The sequence below is a fragment of the Mytilus edulis genome, chromosome 8 (assembly GCF_963676685.1).
Source record: "Mytilus edulis chromosome 8, xbMytEdul2.2, whole genome shotgun sequence".
Lineage (NCBI taxonomy): Eukaryota > Metazoa > Mollusca > Bivalvia > Mytilida > Mytilidae > Mytilus > Mytilus edulis.
The window spans coordinates 53,138,234-53,165,705 of NC_092351.1; the positions used below are offsets into that span (position 1 = coordinate 53,138,234).

The 27,472-nt window shown below is 32.0% G+C and overlaps 1 protein-coding gene across 1 annotated transcript in view; it reads right to left on the reverse strand.

Annotated features, from left to right (window-relative positions):
* The window catches only part of LOC139485858 (protein BCAP-like), a gene marked incomplete in the record, with an annotated part of 41,124 nt that overhangs the window by 4,477 nt on the left and 9,175 nt on the right, over positions 1 to 27,472 (reverse strand). Inside the window, 2 exon segments of the mRNA XM_071270499.1 lie at positions 3,023 to 3,109; positions 5,342 to 5,395. Coding sequence (XP_071126600.1) covers positions 3,023 to 3,109; positions 5,342 to 5,395 — 141 coding nt within the window.

The following is a 27,472-nucleotide window of genomic DNA, read 5'->3' on the forward strand; positions in this document are numbered from 1 at the left end:
TAATTATTCACATCATGGTTGACCGTTATAGGCCAAAGAATTAATACTTCGTGTAGCCTACATTCACACGGACAACCTTCTCTAAACCTCATCAGATCATGCCTGCCACTAATCAACTGAGGTAATTGCAATCATTTCTTGGTGACGGGTATTGTTATTTCATGAAGCGTGTGAACTGGAGTGTCCTTTGGCACACTTTACGCAATAAATTATTAAACGTGTTGTTTTCCATTTTTTACATCACTGGGTCGATACCTCTGCTGGTGGACTATCAGTCCCCGAGGGTATCATCAGCTCACTAGTCAGTGCTTCGGTACTGACATGATTTAACAAACTTTACTAAAATTGTCCGTTTATAAATTTTGAAATTATTATGAATCTTAGGTTTCAACTCCCTCAGGCAGAGTTGGCTTAAGAGAATTTGGCAAATTGTTTTAGGTATTTTTGACATATAGCTCTTCAACGATTTTCGGATTTCAAATGTTTGGCTTTGAGCCTTCCTGATGAAGGTAAATCCAGAATAGCGCTTCGGACGCAATAAATTATTAAACGTGTTGTTTTCCATTTTGTACGACGAATACTGACCCATATATGCTTACTATGGTTCAAATCCGGACCACGATTAAACCAGGGAAAATAAACAGACATTCATTGGACCGATGAATCTTCCTCCAATATGCTAATTTCTAAAGTTGGTGAGTTCTGCACCATTGCATACGGGTCACTGTATGTCTGTTCGTAAGCAAAGGTCTCCAAAATGGTCTTCTCGCACGATAACCAGTAGCTATGAATGGATTTCGAACAGTTTTTGTTTAAAAGTCTCCTGTATGGCAAAAAATCCTTTTTTAGGATTGAACTGTTTGCAAATGGTTCTTTATTAGCCTGCCTTTACTCTTAGCCTTGGTTTTCCCTAGCTGATGTTTAAGAGGGTCTTCCTGGTCTCGCTAGGTCTTTAACATCATTTGTTGCCTGATTTTTTTTCACAAAACGACTAATAGTGGAATGGTCATGACCAACAATATGTGTAATTTGTCGCAGACATAGCTGCTTCTCTCATGCTGATAATCTGTCATCTTGCTGCATTTGAAAGTGGCGGAGGACCCATTTCATGGTCTCAATCACTTAACTTTACAAACTTAGTTATTTAAAGTCTTGAAAACGATGAGGATAAAAACACATGTTTTTTATGGTTTACAGGTACAGTACATGTAGCTGCATGTAGAGATTAGAACTTTTTGAGTCGTTATTTCTTGATTATACTCAGGTGAGATTTAAATAATGTTTAACCAGTTATATATCAATAAATTATATCACAAAACAATAGAGGGTGTTTTTTTGTCAATTTGAATTTCAATTTGGTATTGTAATACTTGTTTCCATGTGTATAGATGATGAATGAGTGATAACGCCATACGTGAAAATTTTAAACATAAAAGGAGAGAACTCCTATTTAATGTCAGCGTACCTTTTCATCCAAAATGAATGTGTCACGACATGTCGAAATATGTAGTAGAAATATGCTGTCGGTATATAATACGGTTTTTGAAAAAAAAAAGTGAAAATAAGCCAATATAGAATAATACCTTGACCTCTGACCTTGATTTTGATTTCTTTATTTTTATTCAAATCAAAAGACTCAGATCTCTTTTTCTTGAGGTTTACCAGTTAAAAATGCTAAACACTTATATCAAATGCTGAAGGAGGAATAACACTCGGATATCTTCGGCCAAAATGAAACGTAACATCCTGTGGAAAAATAAATTTGTCAACTTCTTTTACGGTTGCGACGGAAATCTCATAACAAGAAAACAGTGTTCAGGGGGTATAACTCCTACACAGGTAAGTGTTCAATTAAACAGGGTCAATTATCAAAAGCGTATAGACTGTAGGATAGTATATACTAAAAAACTAAGCGACATCTTCTGAAACAAAAATACAGCGCAAGAAAAAAAATAATTAGAATAAATCAAATAGGTCTTTCCACGGAAAAGTGGAAAGACATAATTAGACATCTTTATTTGGAATGTCAAACCCATATTCGGAACTTAATGATACCAATATTAACGCTGCTTTATTCTTTACTGACACATTTTATATTATTGTGCTAGACCAACAGGTAACAGTCAACAGGAAGACATGATATCACACCCAAATTGACAAATGATATCCTTATTATACCTCTGTATATTCTGTCGTCTGTCTGTCTGTTTCTTCGTCCAATTTCTTTATCATTTTTTTGATACACGCAAACCTTTCTATAGGATTTGATTTTGACATTCAAACATCACTATGTGAAGGGTTTATTTCCGTATCGTTACACCGAAAATTTATCTTTTTTGGTACCTTTTTAGAAACTGACTTTGTTTCGCAGCTCGTCTCACATGGTGTGTTGCATCGATATGAACCTTAGTGCATTATTATATCCTCAAACTAGTATGCAGATGTACCTGCGGCTAGGATGCTACAATCAAATTCGTTTTCTTAGAGTCATGATTGTTTGAACTAAACAAAAAGGAGGTCAAAACCTATCTTTTCATCTCATCACAAGTTGTTTAGTATATCTAGACGAAACTTAGAAGATTGATTCATGTAGATAATGGTATGCATGAATGTCCGATGTACATGGATCTGATACAACATCAAGTAAAACACTAGACAAAATCAGTTTTGAATTTACAACTTCTTCATTTTCCTGTTTTGTGGTCAAAACAGAATGTAAATGCTTATCGGGCAGATCTATTTCGACTTGTAAATGTGAAGTGCAGTCTACCTGTTTTAAGTGTATAGTTCAATCAGGTCCAAATCGAACCAACGACCTCATATAACTGGTACACATAAAGCCATACATTCTACATGTTCTAACAATGAAATATCTGAGTAGTTACATCAAATATTATTGCTTACTTTACTTCCTGTGTATTGTTTTCATTTTTTCATTATAAAAGATATGTATCATTATATGTAAAGCCAAAACAGAATTTCTATAAATCCTTATGACGTATTTCTTTGAAATCGTTCGTACCTCAACAATTGATGGCAGTACTTTCTGAGCAATCGATCTCCTAATATTTCTAATCGTTGATATATCTATACTACTGTTAACTGCATACTGAAATAAAGGTAAAAACAAGCTACATGTAGCAAGATTAAGGTTTCGTTTTGGATTAATACAAACGTAATGACTATAGTTTTCATTTGTATTTCATTATAAAAGTTTATTTTTTCTATTTCGAAGCAGTTAAACTAGATGCAAACAGAATTCGAGTAGTGATAAAAAAAAACTATTCATTATGGACAGTTGTCGATTTAGGCCGTGTTCACATTGACCTAAATTCGGTGTTGTGTTAGTGTAACTCACACGTAAACTAAACACAATTGCGTTCCCATTGATAAAACTCAATGTTTACATGTAGTTTAAATAATGTTTTATCTACACACAGTCGATAGTCAATGTAGGCCTTGTGTAGGTTAAGTGTACACAAAACTAGGCATTTAGGACAGTAGTTTTACCGTGTATATATTTAAGGAGGAAACTATTTTTGAGTAAAATTTATATTTTTGATAATTATTAGTATATAGATCTTTACAGAAATTATTGTCTAAATTTTACAGATATTTTTTTGTTAAAAAAAAATAACGTTCTTTATCAAAGCAGCATCATTGCCGAACCCATAAGGCAGCAACCAATTGATTCTCGGGGGGGGGGGGGGGGGGGGGGCTGTTATAGTTGAGTATAAAACATAAAGGCAAGGGGGTGGGGTGGTGAGCTACGGATTTTGTTTTGGAAACCAAAAATGTTTCCAGTTTTTGGCCCTGATTTTTGTTTGTTTGTTTCACCCTCAGCTGGCACTATATATAATGCTAAAATTGATTTCGACTTGTCACCAAAATTTGTCCTGAAAAAATCATTAGCCCACGCCCCCTACCCCCCCCCCCCCCACCCCCCCCCCCCCCCGCTCCCCTTTCCCTTCCCCAAAAAATGAAGTAAATAGTTGCTGCCTAATTCATTTGAAAAGGTCTTCCCGGATCGACTTGACGTACACAGAAATATTCGCCACTGGTCTTTACTCAAACAACGATTCTCGCATTAATGCATGACTAAAAAAAAGTGTGAGGTAAATGATATGTTTGTCTAGTATCTCAGATCCGTTAAATAACACTTAAAATAAATTAAAAAAACGTTACCCTATTCCTTTACCAAGTACTACTTGGAGAAGAAATACCATTTGAAACAAACAGAAAAGATAAAAATGTAAAGTGATCCCTAATATCTCAATCCTTTTTTTTCGGCTGTAAGCACGCTGCTGCAGCTAACGTTTTCTAATGCGTAATCGAAACATCTCTAGTATATTCAAACTACTACAAATAATAAAAATGGCTTTTATAAAGTAGCAACCACTTAACTTTAAAAAAAAGGGGGAGGGTTATTTTTTTTATCTGAGTCAAATTTTTTCGCGCGAACGTTTTTATTCCTTTTTTTTCGATGCTGGTGATCAAATACTTTTTTTCAATATTTAACACTATAATGTATGGGGAAACTCTTGATTCAGAATCATTTTTTTTATCATTTGTATGACCACTTTTTTTTTTTATCAAATTGGGGAACGGAATATTTCCATTTCCAACCCACCCCCTTTTGACGACAAATGGTTTATCCCTTACCGCTAGAAAAATTGTCCAAAACTTTTGAATTCAGTTCTACGTAATGAACATTTAAATGACATATAGTTTACAAGTGGGAACAAATCTTATGTACAGGTAGCTAAACAAGGTGTATAGATGTGAACAAATGTAATGTGAAACCAGTGTACACTTCACTAAACTAATTGTAAACATGTTTACTCTACACGGCGTTTGGTGTGAACACGGCCTTAGATCTCATAAACGTGCTGAAATGCCTTTTTAACAGCATAAACTATACCAAAACAGTCGATGCCTTATTAGAACAATTGTTATAATAGATTTTTAAAAACACTTTTATAAACTCTTGTCTTCCTGCAATTTGCTTTTTGTTTTTATATTTCTTCAGTCATGTGTCTTTAGAACATAAACAATATTTGAGCTTTAACGCATGAAAATGTATAACATTAAAGTATTAAAACAACGCAAAAGGCACTTTAGTTGTTAGTGGCTTTGAAAGACGTGCTAGTTATCAGTGGTGTTGACAAGCACTCGAGTTGCTATGTTACAACATTGAATTATTTTATTACAAAATTTACAATGTAATATTTGTATTGGTTTTTTTTTCCTAATCATAAAAGGTACATATTGTAAGAAATCATCATTAAGTCTGAACTTTTGGAATACTATTACAATATACTAGTAACTAAATTATACGAACCAGATTTTCTTCAGAACAACACGTCAGCGATGATATGATAGTTTTCTCTTGGTCATCTACTAAACTCTTACAAAAACGTAATACTCTCTGTAAAACAAATGAATTAAAAACAAAAGACATACTATTCAAATATCTCTTTATAATCATTAGAAAAATAAATCTGCATGCATATGATATAAATAGGAAGCGGGTTATCGCTGTGCACTGAAAGTTGATCGCTACTCTTGTTTTGGACTTATTGTTCGACATTCGGAATCCTTTAGTTGTTTTTATGTAGTGCGAATAAAAGTTTTGCTCATTGATTTTGTTATCAGGAAATTAAAAACAAACTTAATATTACTGTTATATACATACGTACTTTCATGGATCTACAATATGTTGACTCCAGTATCTTTGCATTACACAGAATTAGGTTTTTCTGCGACTGTTTATTACGTCTTGTACACAAAATCCAATTTAATTTTAGATTCATACTTTATTTTATTAGTTGTTATTGGATTTGAACTAACTTTCAATGCTCTCAGATCTGTACTTATTGTCATTTGTTTCTCTGGATGTACAAGCACCCGTCCAATGTAGATTTTTGTTATATCTTTTTCTATTTGTATCCATCTGATGCGTTGAGCCTTATTCAACTGATGTGTATAGTTCGTTCGTATGTTGTACCGCTAGACCACTGTCTCAGGTGAGGGGTGGGTTTGGATCTCGCTATCATGTTAAATCATACATTAATGAGACCGTTAGTTTATTCGTTTGGATTGTTTAACATTTGTGATTCGGGTCCTTTATAGCTGAGTATGCGGTGTGGGCTTTGCTTATTGTTGAAGGCTGTACTGTGACCTATATATGTTAATGTATATGTTCATTTGGTATCTTGCAGAGAGTTGTTTCATTAGCAATTATACACATCTTCTTTTTTTATTGTTGAAGATTTTTGTTTATACATTCAAGATCTATTCTATTGAGTTACCTACCAAGATCCGTGTAAAATCTCACCGTCAACTACAAATTCATTTCAAAAAAGATTTAAAACGTTATTTGTTTTACTTTAGGACATTTAAAGCTGTGCAATTTACTACGCATGATAACTTTTCACAACTTTTATTGAATTTAAAACAAAAGTTGATACTAATACTATATGAATTCATAAATTTTATCTGTTTTGAAAAGTATATATTTCATCATAACTTCTCATTTGATTTTTCTGATTAGTAAGTTATTATGTGTTTGTTATGTTTTCCATGAGGGCATCAGGAAAGATTAGTTTGATAGCTAACTGTACAACCCTCTACAAAGAATTATTGTTATAAATAATAGTAAGTAACTATGAACCCACTTCAAAAATTGACATGATCTCCAATACAGCCTTTTTTTCTCTTTCAGCGCAGCTAGCCACATCATGATATAAGTCTGTAAGTTCGTCAAAAATATCGGTCCAAAGATTGTCGTACAGCTGTTCGTATCTTTGTTCCAGTCTTGATGGTCTGTTTGGGTCTCCTAGATCGGTCATATTTTGATCCCCATCAAGTTTGCAAGAGCTTAATCTAAACAAAAAAGGTATAGTCTGTTGAAATATACTAAAAATTAATATGTTTCTTCTTCTATCATGCAGGTGTCCAATCTGCATGTAATCATTATACCAGTAATAAAGTAACTGATTACGAGGCTTACATGTGCACAGCAATGCAAGTCTAAGTCCGATTTCAGAAAAAGTAACAAAAGAAACGAAGCAAATGACAATGATACATAATTTACCAAAGGACAACTAGCAGTTACTGACATGCCAGCTTCAAACCTCAATTAAACTGATTGAAAGATTGTGTCTTCATCATATGAAAATCAGGCACAATCCTTCCCGTTAGGGGTTTAGTATCATACTTTGATCAAATATATGAGAAGAACATAACCAGTAGCATGCAAACAACTGGTTGTAGAATAAATGTGCTGTTTTTTCGATGCAAAGACCCTATAAGTGAAAATAATGCGTCTTTGATGACCTGACAACTGTATCCCTTCTTTAAAAGTCTGTTTGAAGTTTTGGTTATATTTTGAGGCGAATTTCGATATTGTGATGCTTAATAAGATATTGGTGTTTTAATATGGTTTTTGATATCGAAAATCCTAGTGTAATATTTTTTTCGTTATACAGAGATTTCTTTCGTTAACATCAAATACATTGTTACATACGCTAGCGAGTCGATCAAGTTGAGATATAAACATACCATAAAATGGTGACAAGGAAACGTCACATCTAAAAACGGATAATTAACAATAGTAAATGAACAATCATCTCTCTTATCATACATTTGGGTATTTAGCTTCCCGTAAAAGATATAGATATCAAGATCTAGGAAAGGGCAGTGATGATTGTTAGTCACAGCTGTATTTAAAGTCAGTTCAACAGGATAAATATCTCTAGAGAACATACCGAAGTCGTCGTTATTGAGAGCTAATATATCATCAAAATTTTCTAAAATTGTTACTAACTTTTTGTATCAGAGGTTGTTTCTATAGGTATTTGCTGAAAATTAGTCATTAATTGATACTCATAACAACACAGAAATAGGTCAGCAATAAATGGTGCACAGTAAATATCCATTGGAATTCCGATAACTTTACGATATACGGAATCTCCAAAGCGAACAAAAATTGTTGTCAATTCAAAATTCAGTTAAAGTATCAAAGCAGGTCTAGTTGACATGGTTCTTTTGTTTGTTGTTACTTAACAATGAGAGTTTGAACATATATGCATATTCGCATTCTTATATTTCAAATTATGATTTAATTAGGTGTTGTTTCTTTTCTCAATAAGAATATGAGGCAAGTGGTATTGACAAATCAAAAGTTGGAATAGATTTAAAATCATCAATAATAAAATACTTTCCAACGAGCTTTTGACACTCCATACACTGCTACTTTTGCATAGGTACTTTTTCTGTACTAAAAACTTCTGGTACTGAAACCACCTTTAATACATATTACTTTTTCTTTACTTTAAAATTATTTAAAAATGTAGGTACCTGTATTTTACAGTACTTGATTTGTACTACAAATTTTAGTACAGAAACACAACCAACAGTGATCACAATATTCCATATTTAAAATCATAACTTCAAAAGATTTGGAATAGACAAACATTCAAAATGCTGAAAATGTAACGGTGTAACCAAAAATCTGTAGTATTTAAATTTCAAGTACAAATCAAGTACTGTAAAAATACAGGTACCTAAATATTACAATAATTCTAAAGTATATGAAACAAAACGGTACTCAATATGAAAAATAAATTTCCAGTTCTACAGAATGTTGGTACAGAAATAGTACCTATGCAAAAAGTAGCTGTGTATAAGTAACTCATTCCACTATTTACAAAGGCCTTATTTTAACCATTTGAAGGGGTTTGTTTTATTGTACCAAGTGTACTAGTACATGTAGTAAGTAGAAGGAACAGTGTAGTAGTGGAACAATGGCTTGAAGAGGTAATAAATCTTTATTTGTAAGGTGTTTTGTGCTGCTTCGGAAGCCGGTATATAGTTGGAACTTTCGTTGTGTTTGTTTCTGCTTGTAAAAAGTAGATAACGGTTTTTTGTTTGTTACAGATGTAATTTTCCAAAACCAAGAGTTATTTGGATTGTTGGCAAATTGTTGATTTCCTTTTGCAGAACCTCAATGTAAAATTTACGTCAAACAATATGGATATTATAAGCAGCCTAATCATCTGGAATATCAGCCTTGGTGAGTTCTTTACGCTTATGTCTAGAAATAGGATTATTATGGTTGTTGTTGGTAGTTAAATATTCTTTAAAATGTAGGATTCGTAATATGGAATTGTTTTGCATAATCATCTAAAGCTTTGTGTAATTTATTTACAGGTAAAGAACAGAGCTGGATTAACAGATAATGTCTGCCGTTGTTTGTTTCAAAGTTAAGTGTGGTTTCAACTTGTCGAACTAGAATACATTCTTGTTTATAGGCAAGGTGATCCCGCCTCAAGGTGAGGAATTTTCCCGATGCGTTGAAAATCCAATATGGCATTTTGATATTTGTCTGCGTAAAGGTAGGTTTGTTGTCTTTGATACATTTCCCGTGTCCATTCTAAAGTACCATCTAAATTTTAAAATTGGTGGGCATGGTCAAAACACTGGAAGATTTAGTTATGGACGCAAGACTCGTTCAATCTATGTTTATATTCTGGATCATTTACGCAAGTGAAGTAATTAATAAATTGGCAGAAATCCCCTCTTTTTGTTGTCGAAATAAAATCTGTGATATTGAGAGTCTTATTTAACGTTTAATGTGCCCAATGATGGTATTTTAATAATGCATTTGAGAAGTTAAAAAGACTTAATATACATACCTTATTTTGTAGATCATCTAATTCTTTGCTTTTCTGTTTCAATTCATTTTGCATCTGTGCAAACTGATCCTTTAGAGACTCACACTCTCGACTCTTCCTTTTAACAAGTTCACTACTTTTAGTCTGGTCATAACCCATTCGTTCTGATTCATCGGTTTTCTGTTTCAATTCATTTTGCATTTGCATAATTTGGTCCTTTAGAGACTCACACTCTCGACTCTTTTTTTCATTAAAATCACTACTTCTTATCAGTTGATTAACAATGCTTTCTGATTCTTCGTTTTTCTGTTTCAATTCATTCTGCATTTGCATAATTTGGTCTTTGAGAGACTCACACTCTCGACTCTTTCTTTCGTTAAAATCATTACTTATTATCAATTCATTACCAAAGCTTTTTAATTCTTCGTTTCGCTTTTGTTTTTCTGATTCAACTTTAATTAGTTTATTTGTTAACATATCTTTCTCGTACTGAAGTTCCTCCCTTTCAATTTTTTCCTCTTTCTTTGTTTTCTTGTGAGCTTTTTCTTCCTCAATAAGTTGATTTAGTACGGTTTTAAGTTCATGTAAAAGTTCCTCTGACCTTGTACCTTTTTCGTGTGGAACTTTTTCTTCCCAGTCTTTCAAATCAGCTCTTCCGTATATTTCATTGTTTGTTCTTTTGTAAGAATTTGGATCACCAAGAAACTTTTTCTCATTTTCCTCAATTGTTTCTTTCAGTTTTTTTAATTTCTGAATGAGCCCTTTGTAATTTTGTTCCTAGAAATTCGATTTCCATTGTCTGCTTCTTCATGTTTATCTTAACGGGTGTCTCTGTTTCCTTGTGAATGTTTAAATCCTGTTCTAACTTTCGATTGTTATCCTTTAGTTGCTCTATTAAATTATCTCTTATTTTGTTTTCTTTACTCAGTATTGCTTTTTCTTCTTGTTGTTTGGTAAGTTCTTCTTTCAATCTATAAAACAGTTATTCATTTTATGAAAGTATTAAATATCGTTTCCGTATAATGACATAATAAATAACTCGCTGTCTTATTTAAAATGAAAATTACACACATTAAAAAATGTTTTAGTTCGTCCGAGCACTTTTCAACAACTTCAATAAAATCATAATAGAAAATGTTCACATATAATAAGAAAACAATTCTTAAAAGTATCAACCGAATCAAAGAGTGGAAATATATTCATGTGTCACTATCACAAAACAAAGTTTAAATAGTTTTACATTGTCTTATCGGGGCCTTTTATAGCTGACTATGCGGTATAGGCTTTGCTCATTGTTGACGCCGTACGGTGACCTATAATTGTTAATGTCTGTGTCATTTTGGTCTCTTGTGGACAGTTGTCTCATTGGCAATCATACCACATCTTTTTTATATCATTCATTGTAATTCTCATTTTGAACTTTGCAAATAACCTGAAAAATTAAGTCACTTCTTTGCACTTTCCTGTATTTAGTAATTTCTACGGGCTTCATCGTTTCGTCTCCATTATGGCCAGTTTGAAACAAATGATAGTACACCTTGCAAGGGCGTATCCATTGTTTTAGAAAAGGGGCGTACAGATAGAAATGTGAAGAATATGGACGATTTTTTGCTAAATATTTGAACTAATCGTGAGAAACATGAAATTTAAAAAAAAAGGTGTACGCATTTTTCGCTCAATCCTGTTTCTGCTGCTTCTCTGTCATTTAGGTGTCATAAAGATGAAAATGTGTCGATCCTAACTAAAACTTATGGCAGCAATGGTGCGTGTTTGTGGTTTAATAACATCACGTTACTAAATACTAAATATAACACTTATGTACTTTGAACCCTCCCCTAGCATGATACTTTGTTGTAACAGTTAAAAATGAGAACAAATTATAAAAATCAGTTGAAAAAGGCTTAACTCACCAGATGCATACATTTAAAACACATCTAACAAAAACAAATAGTGGAAGTGGACATTGTACATTCACACAATAAAAAGACTAAGTGCAGATCTGAGAGTACTTTCCGTTACTGACAGCTTGTTCCAAGCATATATCAACTAATACATTTCTATGACAAAAATATCAATCAGTGTACATTCAACATTAAATGGTTTTAGTGTAAAAACGCCATCAATAGTTAGAAAAAAACACGACCTTGTGCAATGCAAAAATATAGGTAAATAACAGATTGTAGTACCGTGAAAGTACATAAGTTAAATAGACATTAACAAGTACCATTCATAAAAGAATTATGAGACATTATTAAAATTATTATATACAGTATGCTTAACGTAATTTTACATATTTTTTTTTTTTTAATATTTTATACATTTCACTATATAAATACAAACATTTTGTCAGTATAAGGTTTATACTTATATTCCCATTTTAAACCGAATATTTTCATGTACCAAGCATGATATGGTAAAGATCAATTTTTATATGGTACAAATAGTTATCACCACTGGGTCGATGCCTCTGCTGGTGGACGTTTCGTCCCCGAGGGTATCACCAGCCCAGTAGTCAGCACTTCGGTGTTGACATGAATATCAATTATGTGGTCATTTTTATAAATTTCCTGTTTACAAAACTTTTAATTTTTCGAAAAACTAAGGATTTCTTATCCCAGGCATAGATTACCTTAGCCGTATTTGGCACAACTTTTTGGAATTTTGGATCCTCAATGCTCTTCAACTTTGTATTTGTTTGGTTTATAACTATTTCGATATGAGCGTCACTGATGAGTCTTATGTAGACGAAACGCGCGTCTGGCGTACTAAATTATAATCCTGGTACCTTTGATAACTATTTACACCACTGGGTCGATGCCTCTGCTGGTGGACGTTTCGTCCCCGAGGGTATCACCAGCCCAGTAGTCAGCACTTCGGTGTTGACATGAATATCAATTATGTGGTCATTTTTATAAATTTCCTGTTTACAAAACTTTTAATTTTTCGAAAAACTAAGGATTTCTTATCCCAGGCATAGATTACCTTAGCCGTATTTGGCACAACTTTTTGGAATTTTGGATCCTCAATGCTCTTCAACTTTGTATTTGTTTGGTTTATAACTATTTCGATATGAGCGTCACTGATGAGTCTTATGTAGACGAAACGCGCGTCTGGCGTACTAAATTATAATCCTGGTACCTTTGATAACTATTTACACCACTGGGTCGATGCCTCTGCTGGTGGACGTTTCGTCCCCGAGGGTATCACCAGCCCAGTAGTCAGCACTTCGGTGTTGACATGAATATCAATTATGTGGTCATTTTTATAAATTTCCTGTTTACAAAACTTTTAATTTTTCGAAAAACTAAGGATTTCTTATCCCAGGCATAGATTACCTTAGCCGTATTTGGCACAACTTTTTGGAATTTTGGATCCTCAATGCTCTTCAACTTTGTATTTGTTTGGTTTATAACTATTTCGATATGAGCGTCACTGATGAGTCTTATGTAGACGAAACGCGCGTCTGGCGTACTAAATTATAATCCTGGTACCTTTGATAACTATTATCAAAGGTACCATGATTTTCATTTAATACGCCAGACGCGTGTTTCGTCTACATAAGACTCAAAATCATACAGCAATTTTTCCATATTGTGCAAAATGGTAAAGCAATATCTACATATGGTAAGAAATTGTAAATCGTATTCCATATGGTACGAAATGGTAGATCTTTTTTCCATAAGGTACGAAATGGTAGATCTTTTTTCCATAAGGTACGAAATTGTAGATCTTTTTCCATATGGTATGAAATAGTAAATCGTTTTTCCATATGGTACGAAATGGGTTATGTTTGTGTTACGAAATGGCAAATTCATGATACGAAATGGTAATGCATGGTACAAAATGACAATAGTACGAACTGGTTAATGCTACGAAATGGTTATGGTACGAAATGACTAGATACCTATAAGAGTGTGTTGCAACAGATATTTATGGCATATCAGGGGCCTGGTTTTCGAAAGTATCGTAAGATATGTCTAAAGATATATTTTAGGATAAATATTATGACCATTTTAGGATTATCATATAATATAAAGCAAAGCTATCTTAAGATAGGCATACATGTGATGCTCTTATGACTGTCATAAGTGAACACTTTTTCTTTTCTTTTAAATAATAATTAAAAAAAATAAGTATGAACATAATAATCATAATTAAATCTTGAACTGCGCGTTTATGTATTATCATACATACAGTGTTAAAATGTGTTTGATTATGAATACTTTTAAGTTTCAATACATCGAGTACCTACTAAACAAAATGCGTGTGAAAATACGTTATTCTAATATGACGTGATCCTTTCGCTTTGTAAACAAACCCATGCTCGAAATCCAATAAAATTTGTTAACACATGCTTATATTGACTACTGCAGAAAAATGAATTTTATCAAATTGACATGCATTAGATATATTTCATTAAATTAAAACACTTTCAAACTCTCAAATGATGCACGTGTTGTTACTAATACATATATAATGTGTTACAATTTGTAATTGGCATAAGTGATCTAGATACGGCAACGTTCATGTTGGCTGTTCAACCCCCCCCCCCCCTTGAAAAATACATTGCATGTTGTCTACTTGTTTACAAAAAAAAGAGGTTCATGGAAGAGCCTAAGAACGCTCTACACAGATATCGGACATATAATTTACCGTAACTGTCCTAATCAGAATCAAAATAATTGATGCAAGCTATACCTATTGTAGTTTTAACATGGGTAGGCATTATATTCGTGGTACTTTAGTCCTCGCATGCATCAATTATTTCTTAAAAACTGTACTATATGCAAGGAAAGAAATAATATATATAGTTATTATACAAAATCATGAGTAAGAAAAAGAGTCCAAATTTATAGTCGCAGGAGATTCAAATGTTAATTCCAAATTGGAGAAGACGAACTCTTTATTATTAAGCCGACTTATCAACAAAGGTATTATTTTATTGTAATGAAAATGAAATTATACATGAAAAGTGATAAAATTTTAGTTGATAATCATATTAAGATCATCATAAGTCATGTCGAAAGGAGTCTTTAGTTTACGACAAAAGCTATGATATATCGTAACACTTTCAAAAACTAAGTTTGACTGTCCCTCTTGTATCTTTCGTCCCTCTCTTATAAGACAATTTCGAAAACAAGGCCCCAGATGTAAATTACTTACTCTGAACATTTTCTTTCAATACTTTTGCTTCTTGGATCTTTTCCTATCATTGGGGTTGTCCAACCCTGCAATGAGAATGTATGACAAAATTTATATAGTTTATCATAATGCAAGTACACGCTTCACTGTGAAACCCTTTTGCGTCTTTTGTGTGTGCAAAGAGAAAGGAAACGAGAGTAGATTCCAAGTAGACAATTGGATATCATTTGTCTTATAAAAACCCCACCGTCTTAATCAAAGTTGATTGACGAAAGGAGAACAAATAATGACAAAATTTTACGTAAAAATTAAAATAATTGCGCATCAAGAACACCATTAAATAAATTAGGATACACAAATGTTCCGGAGGTATAAGCAGTTCATGGTCGACTCGTGTTGCTCAAACAAGTAAAAATCCAGTTATAAGTAAAGTTTAAGGAAATGTTTCAATCAAAGGAATGATGATTTGATTATGATTACGATATATGTGGAACATATCAGGGGAGTTCCGTATCGAACAATCCAAATCATAATGGCGTCCGAACAACTTTCAAAAGAATTACTTACTGTTTTACAACCCAGAAAAGATTATACATAGGTAAAAGATAGAAAACTGAAGGATAATGATTTTGAATCCAATAGTATTTAAAACCCTTGTATCTTTCAACATTGATTAAGAAGTATACGCAAGTACCAATATTTATTTACTTTACATTCCATTAAAGGTATTCATTTTGAAAATTTACCTGAAAAATCTCCAGAACGTCTTGAAAATTCTTCTTTACGTCTTTATTTCTAAGAACTTTCCCTTTGGCTGACTTCTCAATAGATGCTGCCAAATCATATAGTGCTTTGGGTAGTTTTAATTCCTCGTAGAAAACAGGAAGATTTATAACTGTCTTATCTGTTATTTGTGCTTTCTCAGTACTGGTAGATAGTTCCTCTGCTACATCCAAGGCTTCAGGTGTTACTGGTCTCCTGAATCTTGGAGAATGTCGCGTTCCTACTGTTGGGATTCTTTGTGATGTTTTATCCATCTTTCTTCCTTTACTACTCATTCTTGTAAAAATTTGATATTTTAAAAAAATATCGATATTTGATTAAGACGGAAGATGCATTAGGTTTTGGATAGGGTGAACAAAATAGAAAAGAATAGGCCAGATTTTACAGAAAATAGGGCAAACAAATAAAGACTACAGAATATTAGAGTGTTAAATAAAATTAAATATGAGAATTCTATAAGGAAGGGATGAAAAATGGTTTTATAATGGCGAAATTATTTAAGTTGATGATCATTATTTGTATCTGGGTGTTGTTACATTACAATGCAAAGTTTTATGTCTATGTATCACCTGTTTTGTTATATGGAAGTGAAATATGGGGTTTTCATAATGCATCTAATATAGAAAAACTTCATATAGTTTTTCTCGTTTGAATTATTTTACAATGTCATATCGGGGCCTTTTTATAGCTATGTGGTATGGACTTTGCTCATTGATGAAGGGCGTATGGTGACCTATAGTTGTTAACGTCTGTGTCATGTTGGTCTCTTGTTGACAGTTTTTTAATTTGCAATCATAGCACATCTTATTTTTTATATTCATATAGAGTTGTAAAATTTAATAATACTTAATTAGATATTTGGATGATATTTTGGCTCTCAATAATGACGACTTCAGTATGTATATTAATGAAATTTATCCTGCTGAACTTACTTTAAATAAAGCTAATACTAATAATGACCACTGCCCTTTCCTCAATCTTGATATCTATATCACTAACGGAAAGCTGAATACTAAAATTTATGATAAAAGGGATGATTTTTCATTTCCTATCGTTAATTATCCGTTTTTAGATGGTGACGTTCCCTTGTCACCATCTTACGGTGTTTATATATCTCAACTTGTACGATTCGCTCGTGTTTGTAACAATGTTTTAGATTTTAACGAGAGAAATTTATGTATTACTGAAAAATTATTACACCAGGGTTTTCGATATCACAAACTAGTCAAAACTTTTACAAAATTTTATCATCGGTATAAAGACATCATTCGTAAATATAGCTCAACATGCAGACTTTTTATACGTTCAGGTATTTCACATCCAATTTTTTATGGAAATATTCTTTATAAAGCACAAAGGTGTCAGTATTCACCTCAGAAACTTACAAAACCTTTAAATAGACTGATTAAGAAGGGATATAATTACGATACTGTTGTCAAGTCATTAAAGATTGCATATTTTGGCGTTAATATTGAGTCACTGATAAGGTCTTTGCGTCGGAACTAAAGACATTTATTCTAAAAACAGTTGTTGGCATGACACGGGTTATGTTCTTCTCATATTTGTTATGATGGTATGATACTAAACCCCTAACGGGAAGGATTGTGCCTGATGTTCATATGATAAAATAATAATCTTTCAGTCAGTTTTATTGAAGTCTGGAGCTGGCATGTCAGTTAACTGCTAGTAGTCTGTCGTTATTTATGTATTATTGTCATTTTGTTTATTTTCTTTGGTTACATCTTCTGACATCAGACTCGGGCTTCTCTTGAACTGAATTTTAATGTGCGTATTGTTATGCGTTTATTTTTCTACATTGGTTAGAGGTATAGGGGGAGGGTTGAGATCTCACAAACATGTTTAACCCCGCCGCATTTTTGCGCCTGTCCCAAGTCAGGAGCCTCTGGCCTTTGTTAGTCTTGTATTATTTTTATATCAGTTTCTTGTGTACAATTTGGAAATTAGTATGGCGTTCATTATCACTGAACTAGTATATATTTGTTTAGGGGCCAGCTGAAGGACGCCTCCGGGTGCGGGAATTTCTCGCTACATTGAAGACCTGTTGGTGACCTTCTGCTGTTGTTTTTTATTTGGTCGGGTTGTTGTCTCTTTGACACATTCCCCATTTCCATTCTCAATTTTATTATGTAAAAATATTTTGACTGTTAAAAAATCCACTGCTACAGCAATGGTTTATTCTGTATTGGGAAGATTTCCTTTATTGATATCTCGGAAATTAAAAATATTAAAATATTGGATTCGTCCATTACGAACGAGAAATTGTATTCTTAGTGCTGTATATAATGATATGTATGATAAGTGTGAATCAGGAAATTAGTCAACATGGGTTAATAACGTTAAATGTATGTTACTTAGCTTGGGTTTTGGACATGTGTATGTGCTGTGCACAGAATGTAGTATGCGAAGAAGTATTTTTTCATTTTATTCAAACAAAGGCTTATTGACCATTTTCTTCAAGAAGGAAATATGTTTTTCGATTCATCATCAAAATGTACTATCTATAAACACCTTGTGGATAATGTTCAATTGCAATTGTATTTGACAAAAAAAATTAAGTATAGACTGTGTTCACACAAATTAAATATTGATTATGGTAGATTTATAAAAAGCAAGAAATGAAAGAAAATGTATCTTATGTAACCCGGGTGACATCGAGGATGAATTTCATTTTATTCTAGAATGTCCAAAATATGACAATATAAGAAAAATGTATATAAAAAGGTATTATTATACAATTCATCTGTTTTAAATAAGTTCAATTTTTGTCAAGAAATAAAATTGAGAAAGGAAATGGGGAATGTGTCAAAGCGACAACAACCCGATCATAGAGTAGACAACAGCCGAAGGCCACCAAATGGTCTTTAATGGAGCGAGAAACTCCCGCAACTGGAGGCGTCCTTCAGCTGGCCCCTTTAAAAGATGTATACCAGTACAGTGATAATGGACATCATACTAAACTCCGAATTATACACAAACTAAAACTAAAATTAAAGGCCATAAGTTCCTGACTTTGGACAGGCGCAAAATTGCGGCGGGGTTAAACATGTTTATGAGACCTCAACCCTCCCCTATACCTCTAGCCAAAATAAAAAAGTAAACGCATAACAATATAAATGAAATGTCAATAATACATAAATAACAACAGACTGCTAGCAGTTAACTGACATGCCAGCTCCAGATCTCAATTGAACTGATTAAAAGATTATGTCTTCATCATATGAATATCAGGCACAATCCTTCCCGTTAGGGGTTGAGTATCATATATATTTTTTAAATTAATCTTTGGATGGATAGTTGTCTCATTGGCACTCACACCACATCTTCCTATATCTATCATAAAATATATGAGAAGAACATAACCCGTGTCATGCCAACAACTGTTTTTTAAACAAAGAATGTATCGACAAAGAATGCATCGGAATTGTCTAATTTATGAAAATATCTGAATTGCGCCACAGATACAAAATGTTCATGACAATCTTCTGAATGATTTAGCCTTCGATTGTGTTTAAAATGTTCTGTTATGATATACATGTACATATTTATGATATACCTATAAGCTGTATTGATTTGGTTTGAAATAAACTACTAAACTATTAGAACGCCCAAAACAAATTCAACAAATTGACTTTTCAGTTACAGGCAAATAGAATGAAATTGACGATAAACACATCTTATTAAGCCTAAAAAAAACACAAAAAAACACAAACTTTTAGGTTTTTCTAAAACAATTGAATTTCATGTTATTGTGGAGACACTGTTTAGCAGAAACCCTCCCGCCCGCTCAAATACCGTACATCCCAAAATCTAGTACATATTTTTACTTCTAAAATCCGGTTAAAAATGAAGTCTACAGGTAAAGTTTTGAGGTTTTACTAGTTTGTAATGTCTACAATAAGAACACCATAGAACAACACCTTTGAGTATGTACTCACTTTTTATTGTAAAGGGTCATTTATGGTCTTCTCTTCATAATGACAGAAGTGCATATTGTTCTTACAAAGAAATTAAAGATTTGCAAAACAATTAATTGAAAACGCAGATTTGAATGAAAAAAAAAAACATTCTTCTGTTTATTACTATATGCATCGAACAGCATTTATGCTGTCAAACTATAAGACTGTATAAAAATAAAGATTTGGTATGATTGTCAATGAGACAACTCTTCACAAGAGAACACAAAGATATGAACAAATATAGGTCATCGTATTGCCTTCAACATGAACAAAACCCATATCGCATAGTCGTCTATAAAAGGCCGCGAAAACAAATAAGTTACACAGCAACAAATAAACAACTACTGAATTACAGGCTCTTGACTTGAAACAGACACATACAAAAATAATGTGGCGGGATTTAATATGTAAGCGAGATCCCAATCCTCCGTTTACATGGACAGTGGTGTAATAGTATAATATTAGAGGGAACTATAAAATCAGGCTTTACTCATCAGATGTTTACTAAAAGAAACACATCTGTAACTAAATTTCCTGCTTGTCTAGTAAAACTTATCAATTAAGTCGCAAACATATACCGTACTGAATTTACATGAAATATTTGCCACTGGACAAAAAACATGCTCTTATCAATTAACAATACACTAAGACTTAATGTATTTGATCCTTTTTTCTGGCTTTTTATTTTAATTTTTTGGGTGCTGATCGGATGTTGAGAGATTATTAATTTTTTGTGTTTCTTTGCCCTATTAGATATTATTAGCACTCCTCTCTATCCAAACATTTTCTTTAAAGCTAATTATATAAGTCCATATCTGTAAATTTTGATAATGAAATATCCTTAAGAAAAGCTGTCAGTAACATTTCTTTGTTTGATGGTCAGGGTTACACAATATGTGGATGTAGCGGTAGCGGTAAGACTAGATGTAACACCAAATTTTATCCTTTGACAAAACATCGGAACAAATGTGTAACAATCGCCTTAATCCAAAGATAACATGTGGCAACAAATAACTGTCAACTTAAGTTTTAATGTAAATAATGTGAATGTAAATATTGAATGCTATAAGTAATTAACTGTGGATTCGTTTATATTCGTGGGATACCAATTTTTGTACATTTCGAGGTTTGAGTTTCACCAAGAATTTAAATGTTTATTGACGTACAAATTCTCTTACGGCGTGTATAAAGACATTGATAAAACCATGAAATCAAATAATCACGAAAATATATATTTTCTCAACACACGAAAATTGGTACCAACGAAAATTACTGAATCCACAGTATGTAATATAATAAATAATTAAATAGAGTTTTCTTTTCCATATTCAATTCTATTCAGTCGTTAAATTGCTGGTACATTCCTTTCTGTTTTCGACTTTAACGCATTTGGTAAAATGCCTAACATTTTTAAGGCATTGTATAAAATGCCTGAAAACAATAGTAAATAATTCTCACATTTCCTTAATTGTATTTTACAAGTCCTTAGTGCTCTAATGAGTCCTTAGCAGTGTTTAGACGCAATCTTGTGTCGGTTTGTTTTGTTCACGCATCGTTGACAATATAATGGAATTTTATGCGACTGTCATACAAGTGAGAGGTTAAGCTACCTATAAAACCAGGTTCAATCCGCCATTTTCTACAAAAGAGAATGCCTGTACCAAGTAAGAAAGATGACAGTTGTTATCTATTCGTTTGATGTGTTTCAACTTTTGATTTTGCCATTTGATTTGGGACTTTCCTTTTTGAATTTTCCTCGGAGTTCAGTATTTTTGTGTTTTCACTTTTCAGTAATTTTTCAAGATGCCTTAACTTAGAAAATACCTGTAACATATACACAAAAGCTAAATAAAGTAACACACGTACATGAACTTTAGAATTGTTGGTCAAAGGCTTTGTCAAATAGGCTTCAAGTCCATATTTCAAAACTACTTTCTGTTTCTCAAAGATCTAGCGTCATTTGTAAATGATAACCGTCATTGTCAGGTTCAATTAAATGTTTATCAATTTTATACAAAGTAGGTCAAATGAATTGTACAATGCGATTATAATAGTATGTGATTACACGTTATTATCCATCCATATAAAAACATGTCAGCTTTTTTTTCTTTAAAGAAGTATAAATAGAAAATAGTTTATTATTAATTTATTTTAACAGAGTAAATAATTAAATGTTTTAATTTTTACAACCATTACAAAGAAATAAGTTATAGAATATTTTCCCGGACCATGTAAGTAGTTTGACCATACACGTATAAACATATGACTAGAACACCCATGAAGGGAAAGAATGACGAAAACCACATAAAGCATACACAAATACAATACAAGTACTGATACATTACCCTTGTATACATGTATATACGTCATGCTAGAGTTACGTTCATGTCTTTAATTGCAAACTTTTCCTCATGCAAGCAGAAGACAACATCCAGCTTGTATTATAATTTAAGTGTTACAAAAAATGGTCCTCTGTGAAATATGTTGCAAAGGTACTTATTTTCTGTGAAAAAAATTGAGTAGAACTTATTTATTCATTTCTATGAAATATGTTCTTTCGAAACTTACATCACAGAATCTTATTTCATTTTTATCAAAACTCTAATATTGGGAGCTGTGTTTTTTGTTCAAACATTCGTTCACATTTGGTTAACAAATTAGTTCTGGAACAAATTTTACAGTGCGGGAAGACATGGTCTGTGATTATAAGTTCTTGTGGAACATATTTCGCATTAATTTGTTCTGGTGAAATAAATGTCACGCAGGAACAAATTGTTTTTTACATAATACAGTTACACACTTACTGTGGATTCACTTTTATCAAATATTTTGAGATGAGCGCGTCTGGCGTACTTAATTATAATCCTGGTATCTTGGATAACTTTTATTCGTTGGATACCAATTTTCGTGGGTTTCGTGGATACATGAGAACCAGTATTACTGCATGCCATTTTCTGACACCGGCTGCTTTCGCTGGATTGATCACCGCAAGTAACCCGACACTTAGCCAAATATGTAACTCTCGTTTCTGTACTATTACGACAAATCATTATCAAATAAAGACATTTATGTTTTCCGCAAGTAGACATGCTGTGAATATATTCCACAGAACCTTCATAACACTTGATTTCTTTAAAAAGACACTTTGAAAATAGTTTTGAAATAAAAAAAAAACACTGACTGACGATGAACGGACTTTTGACATGCATACCAAGATGTGAAGTGATAAAACTCTTGAAACTCTTTATCTTCATCAGTGAAATAGTAAAATGTAGTATATCAGGTTAAGCACAATTAAATATATAAGGCCTACACATTTCATATGTTTGTCATTTTCATTATACGTTATTAAGATGTGCACGTCTGAGTAGCCAGACATTTTTTTAATTGAACTTTGATTTTTAAGTTTATATACATATGACTGTTAAAAAATAAGTGGTAGCAAAAAAATCATATGGTGATGCACTTCTTTTTTTGCTACGGCGCTTTGAAAGTACCCAATTTTGATGATTTTCCCCATTTTCATCAATTTTTACCTATTTTTTTGCTATTATTGTGAAAACAATCACAGTTCCATTATTAAACTCTTTTTCCTACTTTCGATATAAATGAAATGGACCCATCTGAATAAATTTAACTTTAAAAAAATATAGGTAGGCGTTAATTTTGGAAAGTTTTCTCATATTTTGATGCTTTTTCGTGTAAAATTTACCATGCTGTCAATTTTGTAAATTTGCGATTTTTCTCAGTTTTAAGAACAAAATGCATATTATTTCATTTTTTTGTTATAAATAATTGAAAAATACATATCTAAGAAATATAAAAAAAAATATATGGGATGTACCTGATTCTGGTTCAATCGTTTCTTGTACCGCTCACCCATTTTCTCAAAATTTGGCAAAAAAGACTGACTTGACACTTGTATCACATTTTTTGGAAAATAATTCTAGAACAAGAATTTCAACAAGACTGAAACGTCAGAATAATACATTCTTAGATGTAAACAAAAAGAAGAAATAGCATGTGTCGCATTCATGTAAATGTTGGGCATGTTGATACCAAATGCATACGGTCTTACAAAGGAAAACAGGAAGTTTACAGTGTTGTCTCCCCTCAAAACATGTATATTTAATATAATTTTTGAAAGCTAATTAACTAATTTTTACAATAAAATACAAAATACTTTTTCACCAATTAAGTAAATAAAGAGGGGTTTCCCTCCATGGTTATTTTTAGTCGGGTATATGTGTTTTATACGAAAATACTTATAGCACCCTTTTGGGTTCTTTCGATTCTCTCAGTTTTTGTATGTAATATTGATGGATCTACCTACACGATTTATAAGATTTGAACGTCAGATAACTTAATTATTGCTTTGATTTGTCTTTATTTTCCATCTACGTCATTTTAGAATTACATTTTAGACTGATTGTGTATAAATCACAAGAACAGAAAGATCCGGTTATGGTGGATCAGGCTAATTACTTCGAATTTCCGATATGACAACTACTAGTATATCTGTTTCTCTTTCAGTGATAATATAGTGAGGATTAATAAAGATGGGACAAATAAGGTCAACATTGGTCCTCCTTCATTTGGTAGAATAAATGGCATCAAGGTTATAAATGGTTGAACATGTGAATACTAGTAAGCAAAATACTAAAAATGTATAACAAAAATACTGAACCGGCTAATTCAAACGACATAATATAACGCTATCAACCAACTGAACAATTGAAAATCAACTGCTATATTTCTGACTTGGTACATCGACAGAATATCATAAGCAGTCATTATTCAAAATAATAATAATAAAACCTAGAATTGTTCCATTTATGTAATTTATGCTTTAGTGTGACATAATGAAAAACAATTGGGATGAACATCCAGTTAAATATAATGCAAGAACGAATATATGAGGTAAACATTTAAAGTCAATTTGAAATAATGGCAAACTAATCGTTTGATATTCGAAATCCTGTAAATGATATAATGGTTAAAACATCATATGGAAGTTTTCATGTAAATCCGGTCTCTTGTTTGGCATGCTGATACCAAATACATACGGTCTTACAAAGGGAAAAACAGGAAGTTTACAGTGTTGTCTCCCCTCAAAACATGTATATTTAATATAATTTTTGAAAGCTAATTAACTAATTTTTACAATAAAATACAAAAAACATAATTCTTTTTCACCAATTAAGTAAATAAAGAGGGGTTTCCCTCCATGGTTATTTTTAGTCGGGAAATATGTGTTTTATACGAAAATGTTTATAGCACCCTTTGGGGATCTTTCGATTCTCTCAGTTTTTGTTTGTAATATTGATGGATCTACCTACACAATTTTTAAGATTTGAACGTCAGATAACTTAATTATTGCTTTGATTTGTCTTTATTTTCCATCTACGTCATTTTAGAATTACATTTTAGACTGATTGTGTATAAATCACAAGAACAGAAAGATCCGGTTATGGTGGATCAGGCTAATTACTTCGAATTTCCGATTTGGGACTACCGAACACTATCAATGACTATGGTGCTGGATACGAATAGTAGTATATCAAAAACCATTTGGGATACAGTCCCTCTTCTTGGAAGTGTAATTATATTGTTACAAAAGTTCTGGATTTTATTCATAAAGCTGTTTTCAATTTACCAAAATTAGAATAAAATGAAAGAACATGCTTCAATTTTTAAAGAAGCTTAAAATCTGCTCACTGAGAGCTGGGAACAGTATATCTAACATAATATGAGTTAATATATATGTTCCTGCTGAGAGTTAATACTAAAACGCCTTTCTAGTCATTTTTAAACATTAATCCAAAAAGATTTTTTTAAATCTCTTTCATCACGTATGAAATGAAAATGATTTTTTTTAATTTCTGCACTCTTTATTCGAGGCATTGCTTATAACTTTTGCTAATATCGTTAATTATTTCCCATAAACATGGGAAATTATAAAAAAAAAAAAAATCTCTACCTGTTTTTAAAAAATATGATTTGTTTTTCTTTTGACCTATTGCAATGTGTTTTTATTTATTTCTTCGGCGGAGAAACAGATTTTTTGCTGACGCTGGAATCAACAAATATGAATCTATAAATACAGATGGCACTGATAGAGAGGTTATATTTGAGGACACTGGTGCTCATTTCGTTGAACTTGGCGTAAATCAAACATATATGTATTTCTCTGATTGGAATAAAGAGTAAGTTGCGGGTTTTTTTTTCTTTTTTCGTTTGATACTATGTCATGTATGTAGTTGTTACGTGAATCGATTTAAATGTTTAGCTTTGAGCATTCCTCATGGAGATTAAGTGAAATGAAAAAAAGCAAGATATTTTTGCTTTGGGCGTTCCTGATAAAAGTTTAGGTAGAAAAAAGCTTTTGGTGATAAAATCTATAAAATTTAATTCGGAATATTCAATAGTATCTTAACTCTAAACAATTTTAATATTTATTTCTATGAATCATTTAATATAAGAATTGTAATTGTAAGTGTTATACCTAATTATGGTCATATCTAATATTGTGGTTTATCAATTAGTGTTGAGTATAAATGTCGCTTTGCACATACCTCACCTTAGTTTTTATTCTGAGGGTTTTAGTATAATTATAAATATAATTGCTTTATTGGTTATGTTTTCATTATAAAACACCCCCTTATTTGTAATTATATTATTCAAGCGATGGCAGTCATATTCCATACAGTTTTGTAAGATAACGGCTCATATACTAAACTCCAAACAATCAAACTATTTATGTATTTGTAAGCATAGTTATTGCTGTATTAATCATGTATTAATCATGTTTATGTTGGTCAGATAAATATATGACTAGTATCTCTGTTACTATTTCAGTGATAATATAGTGAGGATTAATAAAGATGGGACAAATAAAGTCAACATTAATCCTCCTTCATTTGGTAGAATAAATGGTATCAAGGTTATATATAAATGGTTAAACAAGTGAATACTGGTATGCAAAATACTAAAAACCTATAACTTATATACAGAACCGGCAAATTAAAAAAAGGGGAAGTCATTAAAAACTGATAAAATCTAACGCTACCAATCAACTGAACAATTGAAAAACCAACCGCTATATTCCTGACTTGATACATCGACAGAAAATCACAAGCAGTCACTATTAAAAAAATTATAAAACCCAGAATTGTTTTGTGATTTATGTTTTACTGTGACATAATGAAAAACAATTGGGATGAACATCCAGTTAAATATAATGCAAGGACGAATATATGAGGTAAACTTTTAAACCCATTTTCAAATAATGCCAAACTAATCGTTTAATATTCGAAATCCTGTAAATAATGTTATGGTTAAAACATCAGACGGAAGTTTTCATGTAAATCCGTTCTCTTTTTTGGACATGTTGATACTAAATGCATACGGTCTTCCACATTTTACAAGGGAAACAGAAAATTGGCAAACAAATACTTAAAGCCCGGCGATTACTCATCACACATTGTTATAATTTATGCATCTTTTCTCTGTTGTAAATGTTGTTAAAACAAACAAAAAATCATAATTCAGAAATATCTTAGTACAAAAGACTACAAAAAGAACTTTAATTACTTTTTTTAATAATAAAACTGTTCTACAAAATTATAATATTTTTTTTTCAGAGTATAAACATAAGATTTTACGCATAATTTTCAATAACCATATTCTTAACAGAAAAATTGTCAAAATACTAAGGGTTTTATAATAAAGAAAGAATAGAGGATGATTTGCAAAAAAGAAAAATAATAGAGAATTGTAAAATTGTAAAAAAAAAAAAAATAGAAATGAAGGACACCCTCCTCCAATCGTTCTTCATGCATTTGATGGATAATATAATTAAGTTATAGATATTTTCTCTGTGCGATTGCTGTA